Below are 21,294 nucleotides of genomic sequence, written 5' to 3'. Positions count from 1 at the left end.
AAAATTTGCTAAGTAAATTAACATTTCAATTGCTTAATATTTAAAGAAACTCTATTTGAAACAAGAATGAAGTTAACAGGTCATTCTATAGCAAATATTATCATGTGAAATACCTCATTTTTAAATGTTACTCAAGTACTAGTTTATTTGGCTTAAAGTGTGAGTTACACTGGGGCGAATAATCAACAAAGGGCTGCTGCTGCTGCTAAGTCACTTCAGTCGTGTCCAACTCTGTGCGACCCCATAGACGGCAGCCCACCAGGCTCCCCCGTCTCTGGGATTCTCCAGGCAAGAATGCTGGAGTGGGTTGCCATTTCCTTCTCCAATGCACGAAAGTGAAAAGTGAAAGCGAAGACGCTTAGTCGTATCCGACTCTTAGCGACCCCGTGGACTGCAGCCTACCAGGCTCCTCCATCCATGGGATTTTCCAGGCAAGAGTACTGGAGTGGGTTGCCATTGCCTTCTCCGACAAAGGGCAAGAATAAACAATAATTTTTCACTTAGGACAGAACTATCAGACAATCAACTTGTCACGAAGTAACCAATAAAAGTTATTGTAATTAACTAATCAACTATCTACCTAATTAAATGTGAAAAAAAAACTTACATAAGTGAGTAAAGATGATATGAAGGCAGCTTATTGTATAATATGATAGAAGAGTTCTTTCCAACTTTAATATTCTATGATTCTATAAGTTATTTTGTAGGAAAAAATGAAAAATTTCTGAAAGGATGAATATCAGTTTTATTTTAAATGGTATACATAAAAGCAATGAAGAGGAATATATATATATATATATATATATAAATAAAATAATGTTTATATCTACCTGATAAGCTCATGGATGATTTTCAATTTTTAAAAAATATTTGATACCTTAAAACTTTTTCCATAATTAGCATATACTTCTTTGATATGCATAGACTACATTATGACAAAAAAGGGTATCAAAAAACGATAGGAATTGTCTTAGTATATTTTCCAAGCAACTATGGTTTTAAGGAAACCAAGTTATTATTAATCAGTGTTGGGAGATGCTAGTAGAGTGCATCTGAAGCAGGAAAACACTTTAGAAATAATAGACAATCTATGGAGGCAGAGAACTGTGGAAATTAGTCCTGACCCCATGCAGTACTTAATGAAGCAGAAATTAACTCTATGCATATGGTAATTAAAGATGAAATCTGACATTAATTTTTAAAAACCAGCTATCTCTTCTATGATTGCTGAGTTTCAGAAAGAGTGATGTTTGGTTCCGTCAAGGTCAGGACAAAAGAGATGGTGAATTGGATTTCTTTGATAAAAGCAGATAGCTTTTGTTCCTAACATATTTGCGTTGTTTTGTTATTAAAGTTCTCTTTATTTCTGATTAATACATGAACTCCTCCAATGAAGACACATTAGAATTAGCATTTCCTGAAAGATCTACCTTCTGCATCATTTCCATGGCAACCAGCCACTGCAGCTAGGCAAAGAGAAGACGTAATTCATTTTTCTAAAGTGCCACTGAGTTCATATCTAATTCGCACATGTATGGGTGACTGTGTACACATATATATGCCAAAGAATGCATATATACATAGATGACTGAGTGTGGCAGTATTCAAAAATGGGAAAAAACAATGTCCTTTCACAAAGAGGAAACTTTGAACATCGTTGTTATCTTTGTCTTTACACGCAAATCAAAATAAAGCCATTAACAATCAATGTTATTAGAGGAAAGAAGATCATTTGCTATTTATATTTGCAAATTTCCATGCTTACTATGGTTGAGAAAAATTATGCAGGAAATTTAAGTTCCTGGTATTTTATGACCTCAATATTTCACCCTAACATTGTTTCACAATTTTTTAAAGTCAGGCATAAGCACAGTATTATATCTGAGGTAAGAAATCACATTTAAATTAAACTCCTTGGAATATGTATAACAGAATTAGTGAAGAAGGAATATGAAGATACTTAATAACATAATAAAAATAGACATACAGTCATCTATACATATCTCTATACATAAAATGATGGTTACATTGTTATCATTATTGTTTATTGAAATTAGCCTCCAAAATAGCCCTCAATACCTGCCTCCTAATGTTCACAACCTTGTGCAATGTCCTCTCATACTATACTAGGATTGGTTGGTGTGATACAGAATATAGAAGAATTGATGGCATTTATTTTGGTAATTAGGTTATAAAAGACACTGAAGATTCCATCTGGAGATTAGGTTATAATAGAGAGTGAAGCTTCCATCTTGGTTCCCCATGCACTTTCTTGGATAATGTGTTTTGGGGGAAGCCAGTTGCCATGTCATCAGAAGCTATTTTGAGAAGCCCCAGTATTGAAGAACTAAACCCTTTGGTCAACAGCTAGATGAATCACCTTGAAAGCAGACTCTCCAGCCCATTCAAGTCTTCAGATGACTGCAGATCAGGCTTGTCATTGAGAGACCCTGAGCCACAGTCATTTAGCTAAGCGGTTTCTGGATTTGTGATCCTCAGAAACTGCTTGAGATAATAAATGTCTTTCATTTTAAGCTGCTAAGAAATTTTGGTAACTTGTATTGCAATTGTTAGCTAATGCAGATTTTGGTATTGAAAATAAGCATGGAAAAAGAAGTGTCAAGTGAAAAATTGAGAGAGGTGAGCTTGGATATGAATGATCATGAAGACTTAGGTATGATGACTAAGGAGTTTAAAATGTATCCTAAAAACTATGCATGGCAACTGAGGATTTGTTAACAAGGGAAGAGAATGATGAGATATGTATTTTAAATTACTTTTGTAACATTATATAGGTAATGGATTAAAAGGAGGCAACACCAAATATAGAGATACCATTAGGGTCACCTGCAGAAATCCAAATAAGAAATGATAGGGATCTGAACTAAGTCAGTGACTGTAAGGTTGGAGAGGAGGAGAGGATTTGAGAGAGATTAAGAAGGCAGAATGTAAAGGTTTTGGAAGGGAGTAAACCTCACATTCGGAGAAGGCAATGGCACCCCACTCCAGTACTCTTGCCTGGAAAATCCCATGGACGAAGGAGCCTGGTGGGCTGCAGTCCATGGGGTCGCTAAGAGTCAGACATAACTGAGCGACTTCACTTTCACTTTTCACTTTCATGCACTGGAGAAGGAAATGGCAACCCACTCAAGTGTTCTTGCCTGGAGAATCCCAGGGACGGGGAGCCTGGTGGGCTGCCATCTATGGGGCTGCACAGAGTCGGACACGACTGAAGCGACTTAGCAGCAGCAGCAGCAGCAGCAGCAAACTTCACATTATTGACTAGAATGTCTGGGTTGATAGTGGTACCATGTACTGAAATACAGGAGGCAGGAGAATGCATTTGGTTTTAGACAGAGTTTGAGGTACCTGGGAGGAACAGGAAGAGCTTTCTATCAGTCTCTTGATTACATGGGTTTGGAGCTTTAAAGAGTTGTCTAGGTCAGATGTAAAGGTTTGAGGGTCATCAACATATAGTGAGTGACTGAAACTATAGCAGCAAATAAGACTGCTCAGAGGGAGAATGTGGGAGGAGAGGGAAACACCAACAGAAAGAAAAGGGCGATGGAGGCGAAGCCAAAGGAAAAGTCTACAAAGATTCAGCTTGAAAGGTAAGGGGAAAGAAACCAGTATAACATGCAAAAGAAGAGGAGGAAGTGACAGGAAGGATAGAGTGCCCATGGGGGTTAAAGTGCTGAAAGATCCAATTAGGTCAGGACCAAATATGGACTAAGTTTCAGGTCTAGTGGGAGAGGTCAGGGAAAAGTGATGTTAAGCATTTGTTCCCAAAAATGACCAATTATGGCAAATAACCACAACATTTCCTCCTTTAATTTAATGAGGGGTCAAAAAGAAAAAAGGCTTCCATTAAAACATATTAAGAAGATGGGTAGGTTTCTATAGGAACCTCTGTGCTCCACCTAAATACCTGTCTCCTTGTGGAAGAGTAGTGAAGAGTGTAGACCATGGAACTGTCTAGACTGACCTCAAATCTAGATCTTCTGCTGAATTCTACCAAAAATTTAGAGAAGAGCTAACACCTATCCTGCTCAAACTCTTCCAGAAAATTGCAGAGGAAGGTAAACTTCCAAACTCATTCTATGAGGCCACCATCACCCTAATACCAAAACCTGACAAAGATCCCACAAAAAAAGAAAACTACAGGCCAATATCACTGATGAACATAGATGCAAAAATCCTTAACAAAATTCTAGCAATCAGAATCCAACAACACATTAAAAAGATCATACACCATGACCAAGTGGGCTTTATCCCAGGGATGCAAGGATTCTTCAATATCCGCAAATCAATCAATGTAATACACCACATTAACAAATTGAAAAATAAAAACCATATGATTATCTCAATAGATGCAGAGAAAGCCTTTGACAAAATTCAACATCCATTTATGATCAAAACTCTCCAGAAAGCAGGAATAGAAGGAACATACCTCAACATAATAAAAGCTATATATGACAAACCCACAGCAAACATTATCCTCAATGGTGAAAAATTGAAAGCATTTCCTCTAAAGTCAGGAACAAGATAAGGGTGCCCACTTTCACCATTACTATTCAACATAGTTTTGGAAGTGTTGGCCACAGCAATCAGAGCATAAAAAGAAATAAAAGGAATCCAAATGGGAAAAGAAGAAGTAAAGCTTTCACTATTTGCAGATGACATGATCCTCTACATAGAAAACCCTAAAGATTCCACCAGAAAATTACTAGAACTAATCAATGACTATATTAAAGTTGCAGGATATAAAATCAACACACAGAAATCCCTTGCATTCCTATACACTAATAATGAGAAAACAGAAAGAGAAATTAAGGAAACAATTCCATTCACCATTGCAACGGAAAGAATAAAATACTTAAGAATATATCTACCTAAAGAAACTAAAGACCTATATATAGAAAACTATAAAACACTGGTGAAAGAAATCAAAGAGGACACTAACAGATGGAGAAATATACCATGTTCATGGATTGGAAGAATCAATATAGTGAAAATGAGTATACTACCCAAAGCAATTTATAGATTCAATGCAATCCCTATCAAGCTACCAACAGTATTCTTCACAGAGCTAGAACAAATAATTTCACAATTTGTATGGAAATACAAAAAACCTCGAATAGCCAAAGCAATCTTGAGAAAGAAGAATGGAACTGGAGGAATCAACCTACCTGACTTCAGGCTCTACTACAAAGCCACAGTTATCAAGACAGTATGGTACTGGCACAAGGACAGAAATATAGATCAATGGAGCAAAATAGAAAGCCCAGAGATAAATCCACACACATATGGACACCTTATCTTTGACAAAGGAGGCAAGAATATACAATGGATTAAAGACAATCTCTTTAACAAGTGGTGCTGGGAAATCTGGTCAACCACTTGTAAAAGAACGAAACTAGAACACTTTCTAACACCATACACAAAAATGAACTCAAAATGGATTAAAGATCTAAATGTAAGACCAGAAACTATAAAACTCCTAGAGGGGAACATAGGCAAAACACACTCTGACATACATCACAGCAGGATCCTCTATGACCCACCTCCCAGAATGTTGGAAATAAAAGCAAAAATAAACAAATGGGACCTAATTAACCTTAAAAGCTTCTGCACATCAAAGGAGACTATTAGCAAGGTGAAAAGACAGCCTTCAGAATGGGAGAAGATAATAGCAAATGAAGCAACTGACAAACAACTAATCTTGAGAATATACAAGCAGCTCCTACAGCTCAACTCCAGAAAAATAAATGACCCAATCAAAAAATGGGCCAAAGAACTAAATAGACATTTCTCCAAAGAAGACACACAGATGGCTAACAAACACATGAAAAGATGCTCAACATCACTCATTATCAGAGAAATGCAAATCAAAACCACTATGAGGTACCATTTCACACCAGTCAGAATGGCTGAGATCCAAAAGTCTACAAGTAATAAATGCTGGAGAGGGTGTGGAGAAAAGGGAACCCTCTTACACTGTTGGTGGGAATGCAAACTAGTACAGCCACTATGGAGAACAGTGTGGAGGTTCCTTAAAAAACTGGAAATAGAACTGCCTTATGATCCAGCAATCCCACTGCTGGGCATACACACTGAGGAAACCAGAAGGGAAAGAGATACATGTACCCCAATGTTCATCGCAGCACTGTTTATAATAGCCAGGACATGGAAGCAACCTAGATGTCCATCAGCAGATGAATGGATAAGACAGCTATGGTACATATACACAATGGAGTATTACTCAGCCATTAAAAAGAATACATTTGAATCAGTTCTAATGAGGTGGATGAAACTGGAGCCTATTATACAGAGTGAAGTAAGCCAGAAAGAAAAACACCAATACAGTATACTAACACATATATATGGAATTTAGAAAGATGGTAACAGTAACCCTGTGTACGAGACAGCAAAAGAGACACTGATGTATAGAACAGTCTTATGGACTCTGTGGGAGAGGGAGAGGGTGGGAAGATTTGGGAGAATGGCATTGAAACATGTAAAATATCATGTATGAAACGAGTTGCCAGTCTAGGTTCGATGCATGATACTGGATGCTTGGGGCTGGTGCACTGGGACGACCCAGAGGGATGGTATGGGGAGGGAGGAGGGAGGAAGGTTCGGGATGGGGAACACATGTATACCTGTGGCGGATTCATTTTGATATTTGGCAAAACTAATACAATTATGTAAAGTTTAAAAATAAAATTTAAAAATAAAATAAAATAAAGTCAGTTGATTAGAAAAAAAAAAATCTAGATCTTCTGCTTTCTAGCTGTGTGTCCTTGAATGAATCATTTAATCTCTTTATGCTTCAGTTCCTCATCTTTAAAATAAGAACAATGTCTTCTTCGTGTGGCTGTTGTGAAGATTAAATTTATTTACTTATCAGTGCCCTTCATTAAGGCCATGTGCCAGGCACTAGAGATAGAGCAATGAATAAAAGAGATTTGGTCCCTCTGCTCATGCATTTTACAGTCTAGAAAGGAGATAACTATTAGACAACTAATCTATTAGTTGTTGTCTAATTTATTAGACAACACAGGTCTTTGAATTATGGTTGCCAGTTGTACTGTAAGAGAACACAAGAGTTCTGTGATCAGATTTAAAATTTGCCAAAGCTTCTCTAGGAAGTAAGGAAATAATATTTAAATTGAGTCTTGAAGAAGGAGGAGCTGGTTAAGTAAAGAGAGAAGGAAGAACCATCCAGGCAGATGGAATAACATACTCCAAATCTCAGAGCTAAGAGGAAGTACATTGTATGTGAAGAACTCAAAAGACATTGGAGTCTAGTGATAGGATGTGAGTAATTGCCTGATGTCAGACAGGAGAAGTTGATAGCAGCCAGATAATGTGGAGCTTTGAGGGGTATTTCAAGGATTTTGAATTTTATCTTGAGAGCAGTGGGCAGCCATTGAAAAAGTTAAAGTATGGGAGTGGCATGATTGTTTTTTCATGACTCTGTATATCCTTTATTGGGCAGTTACAAGAGTAAATAAGAGACTAATAAGCAGGCTGTTGCAGGACTCTAGGAAGGAGGTGATGAGTGGCTTGGACAATATGGTGGGGGCCACAGACATAGGTAGAAGGAAGCAGGTTCAGAATACTTTCATACATGATTTTTCTCAGTCTTCCTCATGCCATAAATTTAATAACTACTCACAGTTCAGTTCAGTTCAGTTCAGTCCAGTCGCTCAGTCATGTCTGACTCTTTACGACCCCATGAATCGCAGCACGCCAGGCCTCTCTGTCCATCACCAATTCCCTGAGTTCACCCAGACTCACGTCCATCGAGTCAATGATGCTATCCAGCCATCTCATACTCTGTTGTCCCCTTCTCCTCCTGCCCCCAATCCCTCCCAGCATCAGAGTCTTTTCCAGTGAGTCAACTCTTCCAATGAGATGGCCAAAGTACTGGAGTTTCAGCTTTAGCATCATTCCTTCCAAAGAAATCCCAGGGCTGATCTCCTTCAGAATGGACTGGTTGGATCTCCTTGCAGTCCAAGGGACTCTCAAGAGTCTTCTCCAACACCACAGTTCAAAAGCATCAATTCTTCAACGCTCAGCTTTCTTCACAGTCCAACTCTCACATCCACACATGACTACTGGAAAAACCATAGCCTTGACTAGACGGACCTTTGTTGGCAAAGTAATGTCTCTGCTTTTGAATATGCTATCTAGGTTGGTCATAACTGTCCTCCCAAGGAGTAAGCATCTTTTAATTTCATGGCTGCAGTGACCATCTGCAGTGATTTTGGAGCCCCAAAAAATAACGTCTGACACTGTTTCCAGTATTTCCCCATCTATTTCCCATGAAGTGATGGGACCAGATGCCATGATCTTCGTTTTGTGAATGTTGAGCTTTAAGCCAACTTTTTCACTCTCCTCTTTCACCTTCATCAAGAGGCTTTTTAGTTCCTCTTCACCTTCTGCCATAAGGGTGGTGTCATCTGCATATCTGAGGTTATTGATATTTCTCCCAGCAACCTTGATTCCAGCTTGTGCTTCTTCCAGCCCAGCGTTTCTCATGATGTACTCTGCATATAAGTTAAATAAGCAGGGTGACAATATACAGCCTTGACGTACTCCTTTTCCTATTTGGAACCAGTCTGTTGTTCCATGTCGAGTTCTAACTGTTGCTTCCTGACCTGCATATAGATTTCTCAAGAGGCAGGTCAGGTGGTCTGGTATTCCCATCTCTTTCAGAATTTTCCACAGTTTCTTGTGATCCACATAGTCAAAGGCTTTGGCATAGTCAATAAAGCAGAAATACATGTTTTTCTGGAACTCTCTTGCTTTTTTGACGATCCAGCGGATGTTGGCAATTTGGTCTCTGCCTTTTCTAAAACCACCTTGAACATCTGGAAGTTCACGGTTCATGTATTGCTGAAGCATGGCTTGGAGAATTTTGAGCATTACTTTACTAGCGTGTGAGATGAGTGCAATTGTGTGGTAGTTTGAGCATTCTTTGGCATTGCCTTTCTTTGGGATTGGAATGAAAACTGACCTTTTCCAGTCCTGTGGCCACTGCTGAGTGTTCCAAATTTGCTGGCATATTGAGTGCAGCACTTTCACAGCATCATCTTTCAGGATTTGAAATAGCTCAACTGGAATTCCATCACCTCCACTAGCTTTGTTCATAGTGATGCTTTCCAAGGCCCACTTGACTTCACATTCCAGGATGTCTGGCTCTAGGTCAGTGATCACACCATCATGATTATCTGGGTTGTGAAGATCTTTTTTGTACAGTTCTTCTGTGTATTCTTGCCACCTCTTCTTAATATCTTCTGCTTCTGTTTGGTCCATACCATTTCTGTCCTTTATTGAGCCCATCTTTGCAGGAAATGTTCCCTTGGTATCTTTAATTTTCTTGAAGAGATGTCTAGTCTTTCCCATTCTGTTGTTTTCCTCTATTTCTTTGCATTGATCGCTGAGGAAGGCTTTCTTATCTCTCCTTGCTATTCTTTGGAACTCTGCATTCAGATGCCTGTATCTTTCCTTTTGTCCTTTGCTTTTCGCTTCTCTTCTTTTCACAGCTATTTGTAAGGCCTCCCCAGCCATTTTGCTTTTTTGCATTTCTTTTCCATGGGGATGGTCTTGATCCCTGTCTCCTGGACAATGTCACGAACCTCAGTCCATAGTTCATCAGGCACTCTATTTATCAGATCTAGGCCCTTAAATCTATTTCTCACTTCCACTGTATAATCATAAGGGATTTGATTTAGGTCATACCTGAATGGTCACATTCTTCAATTTCAGTCTGAATTTGGCAATAAGGAGTTCATGATCTGAGCCACAGTCAGCTCCTGGTCTTGTTTTTGCTGACTGTATAGAGCTTCTCCATCTTTGGCTGCAAAGAATATAATCAATCTGATTTCTGTGTTGACCATCTGGTGATGTCCATGTGTAGAGTCTTCTCTTGTGTTGTTGAAAGAGGATGTTTGCTATGACCAGTGCATTTTCTTGGCAAAACTCTATTACTCTTTGCCCTGCTTCATTCCGTATTCCAAGGCCAAATTTGCCTGTTACTCCAGGTGTTTCTTGACTTCCTACTTTTGCATTCCAGTCCCCTATTGGGCGGCTGCAACCGGCGCATTTAGCGCGGGTGGCTACCCCACGTCCGAGGTCAGGGGCAGCAGCCGGGAGGAGCTACCCCACACCCGAGGCCAGGGGCAGCGGCCAGGAGGAACTACCCCACACCCGAGGCCAGGGGTCACAGCCAGGAGGAGCAACCCCACCTCCAAAGAGCAGTGGCTGCAAGGGTGCAGGAGGGCCTAGAGGAGCTACTCCACATTCAAGGTTAGAAGGGGCAGTGGTGAGGAGATACCTCTCATCCTAGGTAAAGAGCAGCAGCTGCACTTTGCTGGAGCAGCCATGAAGAGATATCCCATGCCCAAAATAAGAAAAACCCAAGATGGTAGGTGTTGCAAGAGGGCATCAGAGGGCAGACACACTGAACCCATACTCATAGAAAACTAGTCAATCTAATCACACTAGGACCACAGCCTTGTCTAATTCGATGAAACTAAGCCATGCCCGTGGGGCCACCCAAGACGGGTGGATCATGGTGGAGAGGTCTGACAGAATGTGGTCCACTGGAGAAGGGAATGGCAAACCACTTCAGTATTCTTGTCTTGAGAACCCCATGAACAGTATGAAAAGGCAAAATGATAGGATACTGAAAGAGGAACTCCCCTGGTCAGTAGGTGCCCAATATGCTACTGGAAATCAGTGGAGAAATAACTCCAGAAAGAATGAAGGGATGGAGCCAAAGCAAAAACAATACCCAGTTGTGGATATGACTGGTGATAGAAGCAAGGTCCAATGCTGTAAAGAGCAATATTGCATAGGAACCTGGAATGTCAGGTCCATGAATCAAGGCAAATTGGAAGTGGTCAAACAGGAGATGGCAAGAGTGAACATCGACATTCTAAGAATAAGCGAACTAAAATGGACTGGAAAGGGTGAATTTAACTCAGATGACCATTATATCTACTACTGCGGGCAGGAATCCCTCAGAAGAAATGGAGTAGCCATCATGGTCAACAAAAGAGTTCGAAATGCAGTACTTGGATGCAATCTCAAAAATGACAGAATGATCTCTGTTTGTTTCCAAGGCAAACCATTCAATATCACACTAATCCAAGTCTATGCCCCAACCAGTAATGCTGAAGAAGCTGAAGTTGAACAGTTCTATGAAGACCTACAAGACCTTTTAGAACTAACACCCAAAAAAGATGTCCTTTTCATAACTACTCACAGTTATTCAAGTCATAAACTTAAGTTATGCTTGATTCTTTCCTTTTTCTCACTCCTCACATCTAGTCATTGCAGCTCTATTTTAAATATATCCCAATTACAGCCTAATCTCAGCCTTTCTACCCTTACTACCTCCACCCTAACCAAGCCACCTCTTCTCCCACCTGGACCATGGAAAGTGTCTCCTAACTAATCTCTGTGTCTGCTTTTCTTTCCAAGTCTATTTTCATAAACCATCTGGAGTGATCTTTAAGAGGTATAATTCAGTGACATTACACTCTACTGCTCAAACAACTCTAATGACTTTTCATGACACCTGGAACAAAATTCAAATTTCTTACCATGGCCTCCGGGCTGCTCTGTGATCTGACTCCTCATGGCCTCTCTGGCTTGATTCCCTCACCTTGCCCACTTGCTCATCAATAGCCCCTGGTCACACTGGCCTTCCTTCCGTTCCTGGAATACACTGAACTTGTTCCCACTTCGAAGCCTTTAGGCTTGTTCCCTCTGCCTGGACTGCTCTTCCCAGATCTTCCTGAGGCCATCTCCTCCATATTATTTAGATCTCTGAGAGAAAGAGCCCATCCCGTCCTTATTTGCCTTCTTATACTTAGAGTAAACTGAAAATAATTTATTTATGCATTTACTCTCTTTTATCTGTCTGGAGCCAGAAGAAGGTAAATCATTTTAGAACAAAAAGGCAAGTTAATACTGAGAAGAAATATCTATGGATCTTTTTCCAGCGTGGGGAGAGGTATAAGGACATTCTGAATATGTATTCAGAATACATAAAAACTCTTACAATTCAATAATAAGAGGACAAATGACCCAGTTAAAACTTGGGCAAAATGTTTAAATAGATATTTCACCTAAGAAGATACCCAAATAGCTTATAAAGACATGAAAATATACTTAACATCATTGCTCACTAGGAAAATATAAATTAAAACCACAGTCAGATCCCACATCACACCCACTAGAAAGGCTATAATAAAACAACAATAACACATTCTGTCAAGGATATAGAGATAAATGAATCTCCAGACATTTCTGGTGGGAAGGTAAAATGGTATAGACATTTTGTAAAACAGTTTTATAGTTCTCAAAAAAATATTAAATTTACCATCAGTTCAGTTCAGTTCAGTTGCTCAGACATGTCCAACTCTTTGTGACCCCATGAATTGCAGCACACCAGGCCTCCCTGTCCAGCACCAACTCCCAGAGTTCACTCAGACTCACGTCCATCGAGTCAGTGATGCCATCCAGCCATCTCATCCTCTGTCGTCCCCTTCTTCTCCTGCCCCCAATCCCTCCCAGCATCAGAGTCTTTTACAATGAGTCATACAACCCAGCAATTTCATTCCAGGTGTCTATTCAAAGGAATTAAAAACATATGCTCATCCAAAAATTTATATACGAATGTTCATCAAAGTATTATTCACCATAGACAAAAAGTTATAAACAACCCAGACATCCATCAGCTGATGCATGAGTAAACAAAATGTAGTATATCCAAACAACAGAATATTGTTGTATGGATACATTACAGCAATAAAGAAGAATAAACTATTGACATATGCAATGATCTAAAACACTACGCTAAAGCAAAGAAGTCAAATGCTTTTAAAAGACCACACATGGTATGATTCCACTTATTTGGAGTATCCAGAATTGCAACCATATATAGACAAAAAGCATGTTAAGAGATCATCTAGATCAGGGTGTAGGAACGGGAGTGACTGAAATGGACGGAGGGGATATTTTGGGGGGTTATAAAAGTGTTCTGAAATTGAAGTGTGTTGATAGTTGCAGAATTTTGGAAATTTGCTTAAAACCATTAAATTGTACACGTAAAAGGGTGAATTTTATGGTATATAAATTATACTTCAATAAAGCTATTTTAAACATACCACCTTTTAAAACACTATCCATTAGACTGTAACCTTATTTGAAAACAGGTATATACAAATGGTCTCCTCCCCTGCTAGGTGGAGTTTATAAACGGGCACAAAGGCAAACCTCATGAATCCAGGTTTCCTTAATTTCATCAGAGAGCAGGAAGAAGTGGACTAATGTTTGTTCCTAGAGAAGGCATTGGTAAGCAAATTCACTATGACACCAGCTAACAGAGGCGGCTTTGGAATGTTCACAAAGAATAGATTCCAAAATGCCCTATGTGTACTTAAGAGGCACCCATTCTTAATACAAGGATCTGCTAGTATGAAGTATTTTTATACATTAAAGCAGATCCTTTCACATTCCTGCAACATAAGCTTTTGATAGCATCATTCCACTTTGAAATATTTAAAATTCAATTCAGACATCTCATTAAATCATGTCTTACCACGCCTGCCTGAATGTGTTTAAATGAGCTATTTAAGAATACGTCCAGCTATTTATAGACGTATTCACGTAATTATACTCTGACCCAGAATATGTATACATATATCATACATTTACACATTTTAAGAGACAGAGAGGCTATACGAGTAGCTGGAAATTCATATTTAGTTTTGAGGATCTGGAAATACATTTTTGTCCATCATATTGCAGTCATGTACCTGGAGTGCGATGGTCCTCTTTCCTGGGAAGTTTGGGAGGACAGACTTCCATCAAGGGAGTTTCCTCTGTGGCAGCCGGAAATGGTGGCCTTGGGTGAGATGGAATCTGACTGGAACGTTTCACAGACCACTTGGAGTCCCTTTTGGGGTTGGAGATAGTAGATTAGTGTTTTTTTTTTTTTTTCCTTCAGGAATATCTTCCAGAAGTATCATATTATTGTACATACATTGTTTTTTAAATTAAAAAAATTTGCAGTATAAATATGTCATAGACAAAGGGATTTTGCCTTCATCTAAGAAGGAACAGAAACAGGCTTCTAAAGAGCCCCTGTATCATGAGAAGCCTTTTAGCCTAAGTACTTTTATGTCTTTTATTTCATTTTGCCCTTGATTCTTTTCTCTTTTCACCTCCATATCCAGTGTCTGCAGAAGAAGAGCTACAAACCAATAATTCATCAAAGATATGTCAGTACTGAGGTGAATGGAATAGAGGGATGAGGCAGAAAACAAGGGTAAGTGAAAAACAGCTAATCAAATCAAAGCCAAAGCATGGACATGAAAATGCAAGGCTCAGATTTTTTTGTCATTCATCAGAGGGGAGATGGAAGACATTTCTCCCAAATGAATACAATAACCTTTATTTGTAAGCACAAATTCATTTCACTTTATTAACAGAGTAGCTTACTTTAATTACATTTATCTAATAAATGTAATTCTGCCCAATGTGAGATATTTTTCCGTCAGTATTACAGATAAATTTCTTTGCTAAAAGATAGACCCACAAAAACTGATCATAGTATTTTAACCCCTTACAACTTCCATTGTATTTTCATATGTAAAATAAGAAAGTATTGTTCAACCATGATGCATAGAGCGAATAGAATACAGCTAGAAATTTGATAAAATAAGTCTTCTGAATTTGATCAAAGAATCCTTTAGCAAGAACATACTATGTATGTTTCATGTTAGATGCTTTGGAGATAAAAATATATTAGATGAATCTGGCCTTGAAATCAAGAACTTACAGCTAAATTTTAAAACAGATAAACAAAGATTATAGCATCATGTCCAACAGGAGTACAATGCAAGCCATAAATAGGAGACACGTATCTTATTTTTAAAATAAAATGAAATAGATAAAATTTAAATTTTAACTCTATATTCTGTTTAATCCAAAATTTTAATTTCAACTTGTCATCAATATAAATATTATTAAGATATTTACATTTTCTTCAAAATATGGTGTACATTTTACACTTAACACCATTCGATCAATTCAAAATAGTCATATTTCAAGTGCTCAGTAGCCAAATGGACCTGGTGGCTGTCATATTGGACAGTGCAGGTTAAAGCAACTAGATAAGAGTTCATGAGGAGTCAAGGTCTAAATCAGTCCCTAAAGATACAATTTAGATAGGTAAAGGGAGGAAAGAGAGCAATCCAGTATAAGGGAACTGTCTGAGCAAAGCCTCAGAGGCTAATGTTGCAAGCCCTGCATCCTGGGAGCAGCACTTTACTAACTAAAGGGATAATTGAGGTCACCTAAGAAGGATGATGCTAGGTGGCGGAAGGCACAGAGAACCAGGAGGAGGAGTTTGGTCTTGAGGTGAGGGGACCCACTAAAGGCACCTAAGGAGGAAAGCATGCAATAAAAGGACAGTGCCTCGTATATATAATGAGCCTCTGTGGAATGATGAGCTAATAAATAAATGATGCATTAGGAAGATTAATCAGGCATTATGAACGATATTTATATGAAGCAGGAGAGGCTAGAAGTAGAAAATCCAATCAGGTCATTCCAGCTGCAATCTACATAGGAAGACCCAGATTTAGAAGCTAGCAGGGCACATCTGAGCAACAGAATGAAAAGAAAACAATATAACTCAGCAAGAAATCAAATGGAGAGGATTAAAAAGACTGAAATGTTGAATTTATATATTTCACTGTATCTAAGATGTCTTCAGTTATAAGACACCATTATTTTATGTATGATCTAAAAAAATTCTGTTAATTAAGTTCTTAGTAGTGAGGACTTTTTATTTTATAGTTATTAAAAAGGTCTACTTAGCCTTATTTATGCAGATCTTTTGATTATATATCCACCCCATGCATGTGCACACTCAGTTTTTGTGTAACTCTTTGTGACCCTACAGACTGTAACCCACCAGGCTCCTCTGTCCATGGAATTTTCCAGGCAAGAATACTGGAGTGGGTTACCATTTCCTTCTCCAGGGTATCTTCCCAACCCAGGGATCGAATCTACATCTCCTGTATATCTTGCCTTTGCAGGTGGATTCTTTACCACTGAGCCTCTTGAGAAGTATAAATATATCCCATGTATATGTAAAAAGGAAAATATAAGTGAAATAAATTGGTGTAGGTATTCCTAAAATGTTTTATTTTATTTTATTTTTTAAATTTTATTTTATTTTTAAACTTTACATAATTGTATTAGTTTTGCCATATATCAAAATGAATCCACCACAGTTTTAACATTTATAAATTTCAACTCAGAGCTGTTGATATATATATTTTCCTATAGAATAACTTAATGCTCCATCAAGAGTGTTATTTCTTAAAAGAGTGTTCCACTATCCCCTCTGACATTCTCCTAAGCCACTGACCCTGATTCGGCAAACTTAGATGCTGAAATGATCACATTTTGCTGCACAAGAATGACAATCACATCAAGATTTCTACCAGGCAGAGAGATTGTAAGAGGCCAAAGATCATGAAAAATACACTACATTTCAAATGTGTTAAAAGTGAAAAAATTTACATCTGAGAATAGACAAAATATAGCATTTAAATCACTAGAGAAGGCAATGGCACCCAACTCCAGTACTCTTGCCTGGAAAATCCATAGACAGAGGAGCCTGGTAGGCTCCAGTCCATGGGGTCGTTAAGGGTCGGACACGATTGAGCAACTTCACTTTCACTTTTCACTTTCATGCATTGGAGAAGGAAATGGCAACCCACTCCAGTGTTCTTGCCTGGAGAATCCCAGGGACAGGGGAGCCTGGTGGGCTGCTGTCTATGGGGTCACACAGAGTCGGACACGACTGAAGTGACTTAGCAGCAGCAGCAGCATATAAATCACAGTGTCTATACTTAGCAATTGCTCTGTAGGAGACATACTAAGATGTTAACATTTTCAGTTTTGAGGGTAAAAAGGATGATGATAATGCATAATAATAATAATCCTGGCAATAATGCAGAAGTTGGAAAGAGGATTCAATTTTGATGGATAACCGTAAATTGTATTTTCTACATGTTGAACTGAAAGACAAAGCAGATCATCTAACACATATTAAATTAATGATGGTATACATTTCTATGTGACTTTGAACTACTCTGGCCTTCATTTCTTTCTTTTCTGAATCAAGTAGTGCATGGTGAATTTACATTAAATTATATTGTTTTATTACACATCTTTTGTTTTACGTGGATTTGTCTTTAGTTTCCTTAGGGGTAGGACTGCATCTTAAGCCTCCTCTCTACTTCTTCCTCCACACCTGCTGTAGTATTATTTTACTTATATTAGGGTTGCCTAGCAAATATTAGGAGATTCAGTAATTGAGAACAAGATAATTTAATGTGGAATGAATAATGATAACTAACATTATTAAGTGTTACATGCCAGCTACTGAGATAAAGCACTGGTCAAATCGTACCCTTCCAACCTCGCCATGTTCAAGGAATATCTACCTTTCTTCTCATGGTTATAATATACTCACCTCTCGGTGTCTTGTGTCTTGATTTGGTGATTCACAGGTCTGACTTTGACTATTGATAGGAGAGCTTCTCTTAGCTGCAAATATGGATGAAATCCCATCACAAATTTTATAAGATTATATAAGTTATGTAAGGTATTTTATTTCCTACATATGGTAACATGTATGTTTCAATGTGTACATGTGTGTTCAGTTGTGTCCACCTCTTTTCAACCCCATGGACTGTAACCCACAAGGCTCCTCTGTCCATGGAATTCTCCAGGCAAGAATACTGGAGTGGGTTGCCATTTCTTCCTCCAGGGGATCTTCCTGACTCAGGGATCGAACCTGGGTCTCTTGCACTGCAGGCAGATTCTTTACCATCTGAGCCATCAGGGAAGTTCATCTTTTTTTTGAATCAAAAACCCATTTTAATAGATGGTTAAAACCTTGAAAGAAGACATTTAATAGTATGTATTGTAAGAGAAATCAAACAACCAATGAAAAAATCTTTGCATTTTTAGGTTATCAATACAGATTTCTTCACCTATTCAGTCCAACTCGATAGGTTAAGGTGCTAAAAAAATTAGCCATACTGAAAATTGTAACAGTTAATATCTACATAGTACCTAACATGAGCTTCCCAGGTAACTCAGTGGTAAAGAATCAGCCTGCCAATGCAGGATATGCAGGAGATGTGGGTTCAATCCCTGGGTCAGAAAATCCCCTGGAGTAGGAAATGGCAATCCACTCCAGTATTCTTGCCTGGGAAATCCCATGGACAGAGGACCCTATTGGGCTGCAGTCTATGGGGTTGCAAAGAGTCGGACAAGATCGAGTGACTGAGCACACACAGTACCTAACATCTGTCAACTTCTGTTCTAAGTGTTTTTACATGTATCAACCCATTTAATACCTATAATAACCCTATAATAGCTTATGGTATATTACCAGACCCATTTTACAGATGAAAACGTTAAGGTAAAGGAATCTGGGGCTTCCCTGATAGCTCAGTTGGTAAAGAATCCGTCTGCAATGCAGGAGACCTTGGTTCAATTCCTGGGTTGGAAAGATCCACTGGAAAAGGGATAAGCTACCCACTCCAGTATTCTTGCCTGGAGAATTCCATGGACAGAGGAGCCTGGCAGGCTATAGTCCATGCGGTCGCAAAGAGTCAGACACAACTTAGCAACTAAAACTCTAAAGAAATGAAAGCACTTGGGGGAGGTTAGGTTATATACATGATAAAAGATCTGGGGTGAACCATGAACTTTCCAGGCACTTTTCAAGCTATCATATTGTACTGTTTCTACAGTTCGACAATAGGACTGTTTCATTAGACAATCCCAGTAGTGAAATGCTTTGACAGCAAACAACAACAAACCTCCACTAAAGCAAGACTGTTAAGGAGCAGCTACTCCATCCATCATAATTACAATTAAGATGAAATAATAATAATGGCTACCACTTATTTATTTCCTATGTGCCTGGCATTCTTGTAAGCAATTTTACATATATCAGCTCATTTATTCTTCATCATAATCCTGTAAGTACTTGTTACACTATATTTATATGGGAGTTATACCTGTAACTCCCATGTTACAGATGAGGAAATGGAGGCACAGGAAGTTTAAATGACTTACCCAAAGTCATACTTTGGTAATACCACAGCATGTGCTCCTGGTTTAGAGTTTCTCATCATGTAAATGAACCCTACACCCAGGGGCCCCTAGATAACTCCCTGGAGGAATTTTCTTCCTCTTGGTTTCTTTTTTTTTTTTTAATTTTATTTTATTTTTAAACTTTACATAATTGTATTAGTTTTGCCAAATACCAAAATGAATCCACCACAGGTATACATGTGTTCCCCATCCTGAACCCTCCTCCCTCCTCCCTCCCCATACCATCCCTCTGGGTCGTCCCAGTGCACCAGCCCCAAGCATCCAGTATCATGCATTGAACCTGGACTGGCAACTCGTTTCATACATGATATTTTACATGTTTCAATGCCATTCTCCCAAATCTTCCCACCCTCTCCCTCTCCCACAGAGTCCATAAGACTGTTCTATACATCAGTGTCTCTTTTGCTGTCTCATCATCTTCATTCCTACGTATGCTGAGACCATCACACTAGGTGTTTGAGTCACAAACCTGTAATGATGTTCCTGATGGGCTTCACCAGTGCTGTGAAGCCGGAGACTTCAGGCTGTCTGTGTTCCCACATGGGCTGCCATATGACAAGTCCACTGGCCAGTCGAAATGTGAGGTCAGATTCCTAGAAGAAGAGAAAGAAGATCTATGTCCAAGAACTGGCTGAAGGGAACAGTCAATGCAACAATTAACATCTTTCACCCAATAGTTTGTGGCACAAACTATTGTGTATAAGATAGGTTCAAGGGTGTATCGTGCAACATGGGGAATACTGCCAATATTTTGTAATAACTACAAACAGAAAGTAACTTTTTAAGCTTGTATTAAAAAAGAACATCATTCATAAGATTATTTTCAAAGTAGGCTGATCTTCAAGATCTTCCTTCCTCACTCAGATGAGTGTTTTTAGGGTAAATCAATAGGCTTAAATTATCATCATAATGGGTGGTGCAATGGTAAAGAATCCGCCTGCCAAAGTAGGAGACACAGGAGAAACTCAGGTTGATCTCTAGGTCGGGAAGTTACCCTAGAAGAGGAAATGGCAACCTTCTCCAGTATTCTTGTTTGGAAAATTCCATGGACAGAGGAGCCTGGTGGGCTATAGTCCATGGGGCTGCAGAGAGTTGGACACAACTGAGCACACACACATCATCATCATAATTACTACAAAAATCATGGTGATCTCCTTTAAGCAAAATTAGTAATTAGTTAAAATGGAACTTTGGGCAGAGCACAAAATACAAATTATTGTTTTCTACTAGCACTCATTGAGTCCTTTTCATTTCAAGGGCCTAGGCAGATCTCTTTACTTATGGCTATTGATATTGATATTATCCCTCTTAATGATTTAATTGTCCTCTTTCTCTCTCATGGGCTTCCCTGGTGGCTCAGACAAAATATCCTCAGATGCTGGCCATTTTGACTTTCTATTCTCCAGTCCATCTCTTGTTCTTGCATTTCATGGAATCAGTAACCTACAGTTAGACCCTTCTTAGTATATTATTTTGTATTGTTGCCTTCTCAACAGTCTAATTCCCTGAGGGCGAGATGTAGCCGGCATTCTCTTCCTCCACAACCTCTGTCACCGTCACAATACTAAATTCAGTGTTAGGCATTGGGTGCACAATAGGTGCTCAATAAATATTTGCTGAATTGTACTGACTTTACAACCCATACTCATTTAATTTGCCTACCACTGAAAGTCTCTGCCAGGAAGCACATTCTCTGCTTCATCATTACACCACTTTGAGTGGCTGAGATGTTTAAAATGCAGTTGTGTAAGTACAAACATATAACACTCTGAGGTTACATTTTCAACAATGCAGCCTCTCAAATCAACATAGACATGAAAGGAGAGAGAATCTGATTGCAGATTAATGAGCACAACTGAGACCCAGGAATTCACTTAGGGTGGTGATTAGCAACCCTGGCTTGTATATAGTATAATCACCCAGGGAGCTTTTAAAACCTAGGAGGCTCAGGTCTCACTTCTTCCCCTAACCAGACCAATTAAGTTAGAATCACTGTGAGATTTGCTTAAGTTCCCCCTAGTGACTCTCATGTTAGCTACGGTTGAAAACCACTGATCTAGA

General features: G+C 38.8%; 1 protein-coding gene across 1 annotated transcript in view; it reads right to left on the bottom strand.

The window, feature by feature from the left end:
- Positions 1–21,294, bottom strand: part of UNC80 (unc-80 homolog, NALCN channel complex subunit) — a 222,889-nt gene that overhangs the window by 192,127 nt on the left and 9,468 nt on the right. The window contains exons 4-6 of the mRNA XM_055574457.1: positions 19,703–19,826; positions 17,576–17,649; positions 13,839–13,978 (exon numbers count right to left, since the gene is read on the bottom strand). Of these exons, the coding sequence (XP_055430432.1) occupies positions 13,839–13,978; positions 17,576–17,649; positions 19,703–19,826 (338 nt within the window). The remainder of the gene's footprint in view (positions 1–13,838; positions 13,979–17,575; positions 17,650–19,702; positions 19,827–21,294) is intronic.

The sequence above is a fragment of the Bubalus kerabau genome, chromosome 3 (genome assembly GCF_029407905.1).
Source record: "Bubalus kerabau isolate K-KA32 ecotype Philippines breed swamp buffalo chromosome 3, PCC_UOA_SB_1v2, whole genome shotgun sequence".
NCBI lineage: Eukaryota > Metazoa > Chordata > Mammalia > Artiodactyla > Bovidae > Bubalus > Bubalus kerabau.
The sequence above is the reverse complement of the archived record's forward strand: the minus strand, read 5'-3'. Positions and strand labels throughout refer to the sequence as shown.